Below are 8554 nucleotides of genomic sequence, written 5' to 3' on the forward strand. Positions count from 1 at the left end.
AAAAACATTACAACATAAGGCAAATGGGAGATCCTGCCCTGAAGAGCTTACAATCTAAGCCATCCCCCAAAATGTCATTTTACCATACTTAAAAATTGTATTACTAAATACTTTAGGTAAGATGGTAAAAACATTTGGTTGCTATATGGTCACATTATTTATAAATACTTATACTGTACTGATTTGTTTAAAAATAACCTATATTTACCGTACTAAACGAGGCTTTGCCCTAAGAACACCTTTATATGAAGATTATGTGCTTCTCAACTATGCTGTGCAGTGCACTATAGATTAAGCAGTGATGCTCTAATGGCCATTAAAGGTATTAAAACCTGCAACAAATCTATCAATCAGTGACAAAGGCCTGAGATGCAGGTTATGTGTTATAGGCGTCTAGAGATACAGCATATGGAACAACAGGAAGTTTGGTAATGTTTATAGAGCATCTTATTAGTAGAAATGCGAAAACGTGTGTAAATTCAATTCACATGTAGTTTTTTTTTTACATTTGAAGAAAAATCCGAACATTTTTCAATATTTAATCCCCATTTAGAATATTTTAATATTCTCACATTTTCGCTATATTCATGCCATGTCCCCCACACTTTCGAATATTCTACAATTTTCAATATCGTTTTCAAATGTATATATATTTTCCAATTTTCTAGATTTGTTTCAGGTTTTTTTGCAAATATTCCAAAAAAATGTAGGGGTGACTATTTTCGAACAACAATCAGTTCGCAAATATTCAAAAAACATGAAAAAACACATTTGAATACAAATTCCGGCGAATAATCTTTCTTTATTAGCTGAATAAGGGACTTATTCTGTATGTACAAAGTGGCCAAAAATCCTTATTGAATCATACAGAGATTTTTGGACTGAAAACAGCCAAAAGGCAGCATATATAGAGTTAGTGCCTAACACAGGCCTGGTCCAGTACTTGTGATGCAGTTCAGTGAACAGAATGGAGAGGAATTAAGAGTGATCTACTAAATTCAAATACACTAGTTTATTTGGGCTTCAAAACTATTGTTTAAAAATATTTGGGGGCCTTATTCCACCCCTCCCCATGCACGTAACTTGCATCCAACACTCGCCAGGGACGGCGAAGCTAAGAATTCTGGGACATAACTTTTCAGTGCTCGGCAGTGTACCAGCCACTGTGCACTGGAGAAAAGTGTCCCAGAATTCTTAGTTCGGCTCACCGGACAGAAGAGATTGGTGGGATACCCCATAAACCTTTGTTCCCCCTAATTTCTCTGCTTGGAATATCCAACACTTTTTCTTTTTTTCAAACCACTACTTTTTATTTACAGGACTGCAGTCCCAGGGAACCAATTTTTTTTTTAATCCTCTGCCATTCTGTTCCTACAGCAAATGTGTATAATGTAATATATAAAGTATTAAATATCAAATATTTGACTGTAAATCTACTATATATGTTGGAAATGTGTCTGTCTGTTCGCTATGCATGGATACGTCTTAAGATATCGTAACCATGGTTCCTGAGATCCAGGAGCAGGTTTTTGTCTATGTTTGGATACAATTCACAAATGACATCACTGACGACATCAGCAATGTCATAACTGATGACATCACAAATAACATGATCCTATCACACAACCCTCAAGTTACCACTTAATCGTGGTCACTATTAATATCCAATCAGCAACATTAGCAAAAATACAGGATCATTGGTTGGGACGCGAATACACTGTCCCACAAACACGCATTAGAGGCTCTCGCTCGAACACATCAGAGCCTCAGATCCAATGAAACAATAATGGGTGGAGTTGTTGTTTTAGCAGGAGATTACACATTAAGAAACGTAAAAAAGAAAAAATTATCTATTTATAAATCTCAGTATTTTCTGGTTTCTTAGAATTTCCAAGCAACGCCGGGGACTTTCAAATAGTATGATATACATAAGATTTTCGCACGTGTTTAACCCTTTCGCTGTCACAGGGGTTCTCCTCTGGCTGCAAATGGGTTATCATGTATAGAATTTATTTATGTGGCCCACTGAAATAAAATTAAAAAAAAGTCATACTCTGTGATACTCTGATACTCTGTGATACTGATGAGTGTGGAAATAAAAAAGTACTGGTACTTTGGATTTGAAAACAGTGGTTCTCCACAGTCCACACCGGGCCCCTAGTACATTCACAATTTAGCCATTGACTACGAGATCTATTAAAAAAAAAAAAAACACTAATTCAGCCAGCAGCTACATTGGCTGTAAAAGCCCTGTCATCTTGGTAGAACTCTGTAGCTGTTATCATAACATCCAGTGCAGAAAAACAGATACATCATCGTGTGCGGTCCCGCTGGGGACCCTTCTGGGCCTTAGTCCTCCCTTCCCGTCAGTGACGTTTAGCAGGGAACGATTTAGAATACCAATCATTTTTCATCCGTTTCACGGTAAATGTTTATTGACTCCCCCATTTGTGGTTGCCAATGACCTCATATCTCCCTGTGCCAAGTTCTCTCTCTCTCTCTGTAAGGTAAGAATGTGCCAACCTCTTCTCACTCCAGAAGAAACCCTTTGATGCTTTGATGATATTGGCACGTGGATGCAAGAGAAGATTCTTGGCGTTACTGGGTGACCTGGTGTTCAAACACCTGAGCGCCTTGGGAGTTGGTGATTTATTACACAGGATCTCTTACCTTCTCAGTTTGTGAGGGAGGCTTTTGATGAATCATGATTATCCTTTTACACACACCAAAGACTTCAGCAGGATCTTAAAAATCAGGATTTCCCTCTTTAAACATCGGATGCCCCCATAGACTTTCATGGGGTCATCCTGTCAAAAGTTAGGCTGTCCCTCTTTAATAAGGAGGTGCCCCATACACTTCAACTGGTTTGACATGTGCATCATGAAAATGGGATTTCAACTCTGTGAACATCAGAGGAAAATCCCTATAGGCCTTAAAAGAATTCAACTTAAAAAAGAGGAGGGAGATGGCATCACAATTTTTTATTTGTCACCCCGCTGCCATATTTGTCATTTTTAAGTGTCAAACGCAGGAAACCAGAAAAATCTCATATCTTAAGAACCCGGGGGGTCACCAGAGGTCGCTGGGCAACAGATCAGCTACAGGGGATCCCCTGTTTCAGGTAATTTGGCAGGAATGGGGGATATCTGCTTTGAAAAGTAAATACAAATATCACTTGAGCACATTCACATGTCTCATACAGGTCTGCAACCCTGCTTTTCACCATAATCTCTCAGCGTACAATGCTTCCCATACCGCTAGGGATTCTGGGTGATGACATGCAGAGAAGCACACAGTGTCACCTTTGCAGACCTGTCGGAGACATGCAAATGTACCCACAAGTGGTATTTTTATTTGACGTACACTGCACAAGTGGAGCGTTTTTGTAACTTTCTTACTCCCCATCACTTTTTTGTGTCTGGATAGAAAAGTGAAACTGTATTTTGTCCCTGCACATTTAATGTATGACCAGTAGAGAGAGCATTTGCATCAAATTTCATCCGGGTAACTTGGAAACGTGATTAGACACAAGCGCCCCTATTAAATACGTACCTGCAGTCATATAATTTGCTTACTTAAAAAATAATAAATCACCCTTAATGTAACATTTCACGTATTTGCTTTAAAATTGAATATGTTTTTATTCCAATCGTATCTGGTAATTCATGCTCTCATCATGTTGCCATCATTAGCCGTATAAATGAAATAACAAGGGCCAAGTCTGCATCAAGAATTGACCAACAAACAGTCTTATCACAAAAGAGCTTAGGTAAAGATAGTAAGACACTTCAAAGCATGTGTTTACTATAGAAACATTAATATATCTTTTCTATACACACTGAAGCGTCTGTTTGGGCCGTTTTTTTGGACTAAATTCCCCATAGACTTGCATGGTGACTTTCGGGCCGTAAAGGGATGCTTGAGCCTATACAGAATAATCCCCTACAAGTTGAAAACGTTATCTAAAAATACTTATACTTGTTTAAAAATAGTTAAATTACCTACATTGAACCTACAATACATTCCACTGCCATTGGGTCACTTTGGCCCTTTGATATGACAATGAGTCCCTGAGATAAAGAGATAACGTGACTTGCCCAAGGAGAGAGGACACTGGAATTTGTACCCGCTTCACCCACTTAAACGGCAATTACATTACCACTAAGCTATTCCTTCAGCCTTTATTCTTGAGGTTACATATTTCAAGGATGGGATGTTTCCTGGTAATAGGGCGCAAATCCCAAGTACCCCCAAATTTAAGTCAAGGTAAAGAGAATATTTGTTAGTGGGAAGGGTATTTTTGCCCTGATCCTTACAGTGCCCTAATGACATACCTGGTATGGCATTGCCCAGGCACGTCAGAGGCCCATATGATGTACCAGGCCCATCCCAGGCTCTTGCTCATCTTCTAGGAGGTGACCAGACTGACTGCTCCGAAAACGCAACCAGCCCGAGCAAAACGGCAATGGAGCCCCCTCCCCTTCCACCTCCGTTCACTGCCAACCAGCCACCAGTCACATGATCGCTCCTGGGGTGATTACATAACCGGCTGTGCCAGAGGTCCAGTGGCACCAGAAGCTCTGGCACTGTAGATGTTAATTATGGTTGTAAGTAAAGATGTGAAAGGAATAGCATACAGAAAGCGCTAACACTAATACGTGCTTCTATTAATATTAAATTGTGTCCGGCAATGTTGATAAACAAATGTGCGTAAATATATTACTAAAAGTGAACAAATTGTAGAAGAAATGTCCACAAATGCTACGTCTCTTGGTTGAAACAATGTCCTGCACCCTAAAAAGCCTGTGTTTCTCATAAAACCCCTATTGGAACAGTACTGGGCGTAGGTTCTCTTGGGTGCAGTGTGTTAATCCAGATATGTGGAAACAAGAAAGTACATGTAGGGTAATAACGTTCAAAATGGAACAACTGTCTGATTAACCTATGTGGTCAAAACTCACACTTTAGCTAACTCGAGCTTTGTGCAGAAACCGCAAGCAATCGAGAATTGTGTGGTCACTCAGCCGTGTCTTTAGTCCAGATCTGCATCTCAGGATAGGAGATAAAAGCAAATTGCGCAGTCTGTCTGTTCGTGTGTGGAAATACATGGTTAATAGAGATGGATATTCACATTTAAGTGTTGTGGTAAAAACATAGATATCACTGGTGATCTCTCCCACTCTGCTGGTTGTTGTTTGGTTTTTCTTCCTGGAGAGAGTACCCTCAGGGTTGTCAGAGGGACCACAGATTTTAAAATGTCTTAGTTGAAAACGTGTGAATTTCTAATAGCCCCTTTGGGGGTTAATGTTCCGTGAGTGTTGTCTCCCTGGAGGGAGTACCCCCAGGGATAACAGTGGCATCAAGGTTGGTATAAATAGAAGATGGTTCTTTTAGTAAAGTTAGGGGGGTGGGAACTGAACCAAACTGGATAGTCCTAGAAGGAATTACTCAGTTCTTAGGCAGTGCTGGCACTCAGGCTGTCAGTGAGGGAGAGATACTCCGTTTGGGACACAGCAGTTCTCTCACACACCGCATAACTCTGCACGTGTATGTGAGGCAGTCCCTTGCCAGTCTGGGACTGATGACATCACCGCGCTGATCGGATCCCACTTTTACCCTTCTCAGCGCTGAAAGACAAACTGCACAATGTGCTTTATTTTGTCCTTTTGTCTCCTTTCCTGAGATGCAGATCCGGACTAAAGACAGGGCTGAGTGACCACACAATTCTCTACTGCTTACGATTTCTGCACAAAGCTCCAGTTAGCTAAAGCAGAAGTGACCAACCTATTTTTCAATGTAGCCACAGGTGTGGCGAATGAGAAGTGAAAATCGCCACACCATGCTTTTCGTTTACTTGCGTCACTACAAATTTTAGCTCCCCTAAAAAATAACAGTTCAAGGTCAGGTCTAGACTGCAACTAAAGGCAGAGGGGAGTATTGGACGGCTGTGTTGCATCAGTGACTCATTCAGAAAGCGGAAACCAGCACACGCCGTCAGGAAAAAAGTTTATTTTACTGTGGGAGCTGGCAAACTTAAATTCGCCACACTTTCATGGCCGATTCGCCACTTGTGGTGATTGGTGACAGGGTTGTCCATCTCGGAGCTAAAGTGTGATTTTTGACCACATAGGTTAATCAGACAGTTGTAACATTTTGAACATTGTAAGTAAAGATGAGATGGCTTTGCATCATATTTAATAAGATTATTATGGAGAAAATAGTATAACAAATCCCTCTGCATAGGGTGCAGCATTGGTAAGGAAAACATGAGTATGTTTGCATGCCCTCCATAGGTCCCCACACCTGCATCTTTCACTCCAATGTAACGTTTTAAAGTGGTTACGCTACAGACAAGGATTCTGGGTAATGACATGCAAATGAGCACCCAGTGGGTTTGTCACTTGTAGCTTCCTACTCACTTCATGTACATTTCCTATAACCCTTGCTAGATACTTTGCTAGGTGCATTTGTAATGTATGTAACTGGGAGCTCATAGATCACTTCTGCTGTCTGTCAACCATTTTAAATTCCCCAAAATGTTAGGTCTAGTTTTCTCTTAACCACTTTGCTGCCCGTAAAGGGAATCATCTCCAAGAACATATTGGTTGCTGTCGCAGCTCGAGTGACAAGACTCACTAGGTCACAGGGACGGCCAGACAGTCTTATCATGGGTTCCTAGTCACAAGGGCTGAGTACACTGGAAGTCAGTCACTCGCAGCCACAGGAGATGTGTAGGGTGGAAACTGATACAGAATACTGGAGAGTGACAGGTGGAGACTCACAGGGGTGAAAGCGCTGTGAAGTGGCGCCTCGCACATGAGGCATTGAAAACTACTGGCTAAGTTATGTTACAAAACAATAGCAAGCTACAATAGGAGCCTGAAGAAGGGACTTTAGTGGTTGGTGGCTATTGTCTTGTAACACGAGTTAGCCATTAAAAGGTGTCAGTTTTTCATTAGAAGCAGCTCAGTGGTGAATGTCACTGCCTTTGAAGTGGGTGAACAGTGTTTGCGTCCCAGTGTCATTTCCGTGGTCACTCTGTCCCTACGCCGCATTTTGCCTTTCACACTCACACACTCTCAGCGCTACGTAGTGAAAAGTACGAGAACCGGGATTTATTGTACAAGATAATACGTTACTGCTCTCAAAACGTTCACATGTCTGTGGTTCAATGTATGCTAAGAATGATTGGATGCCATTAGCAGTGAATGAATGTACGGTGTGGAGCAAAATACACACTTTCCATCAAGATCATAAAAACAAACCAAAGTGGTTATTTACCATAGAAAGCTTTCAAGTTTAAAAGTGATTTTAAAATGCGTATATGTTTTGGGTGTTTTAAGGTAAAAATTTATTACAATGAATTTATGAAACATACTGTATTACTATTGTATCACTTAGGTGTAACTGTTAACCATATTGTTATCATTAATTGACGTTAATCCTTTCCTGCCGAGAGAGAGAGAGAGAGAGAGAGAGAGAGAGAGAGAGAGAATATCAATTGTGAACACATTCATATGTCTTAGGCAGGTCTCCGACCCTGCTTTTCACCATTATCGCCTAGCATATAGTGCTTCCACTGCAGCAAGGGATTCTTGAGAATGACATTCAAATGAGCACACAGTGTCACTTTTTGCTTCAAATCCATTTTGACATGGACCCTTATTAGCTTATTCTCACTGCATTACTCAGCTTTTTAGCACAGCCTGGGTTAAGATACATAGCCAGTAAACCTGTATCTATATAGGTATGTGTATGTATATATAAATTAAGATTACTATGTATATGTGCGTTGATATATACTATGTGTGTGTGTGTGTGTATATACACAATGTGAAGGGATTGGGGCAGTATAGACTAGACTACTGGTAAGGGTGCTGCTAGCACAGAGTACCTAGAAGGTACTGTATAAAAATATATATATATATATATATATACAGTAATGTGTTTGTGTCTAAATGCAAAATGTATATTACATAAATATATGTGAAATATCTCTCTATATATAGTGTCCTATATGTGTATGTGTATAAATATTGTACAAAGAATGGAGAAAGCACGCCTAGATAACAACATAAAACAAGGCACATTTCGGCAGGTGTGACTGAGTTGACCTCGAAACGTTGGATTTTTATTTTTGCATTTTAAACTTGTACTTTTTTGAACTGGCATGCTGTGTCTTCTTCATCGCTCTTTGGAACCTGCTGAAGTATATTTTTTGTGTATGTATAAATATATATAATATATATCCATTGTCTTATTTTGTAATGCTGTACTTGTAGAAACACTTTTGGGCAGGTTCATTCCTGGCCCCATAAAGCAGCGGGTGTGAACACTTACTCTGTTCTGATACTTCAACGGTTCCAACCGCTAAGAAAGGTCAGAACTAAAAATAAAAATCCCCGCCTGTGATTCATAGCAGTTATGGGCAATTTGAGGGTTTGGTGAGTTATGGACATGATTGGCCTAACACGATTCCACGCTGGGGCACTATTTATTACTACTTAGGAACATACGCTGAGCAACCTATGATTGCCATAAAAACAGCGTAACA

General features: G+C 40.2%; 1 protein-coding gene across 1 annotated transcript in view; it reads right to left on the reverse strand.

Annotated features, from left to right (window-relative positions):
• Positions 1–4398, reverse strand: part of LOC142497079 (uncharacterized) — a 98960-nt gene extending 94562 nt beyond the window's left edge. The window contains exon 1 of the mRNA XM_075604396.1: positions 4335–4398. Coding sequence (XP_075460511.1) covers positions 4335–4346 — 12 coding nt within the window. The 5' untranslated portion in view covers positions 4347–4398. The remainder of the gene's footprint in view (positions 1–4334) is intronic.
• Between the last annotated feature and the right edge of the window lie 4156 nt (positions 4399–8554).

Source organism: Ascaphus truei, chromosome 6 (genome assembly GCF_040206685.1).
Source record: "Ascaphus truei isolate aAscTru1 chromosome 6, aAscTru1.hap1, whole genome shotgun sequence".
In the NCBI taxonomy this organism is placed as follows: Eukaryota; Metazoa; Chordata; class Amphibia; order Anura; family Ascaphidae; genus Ascaphus; species Ascaphus truei.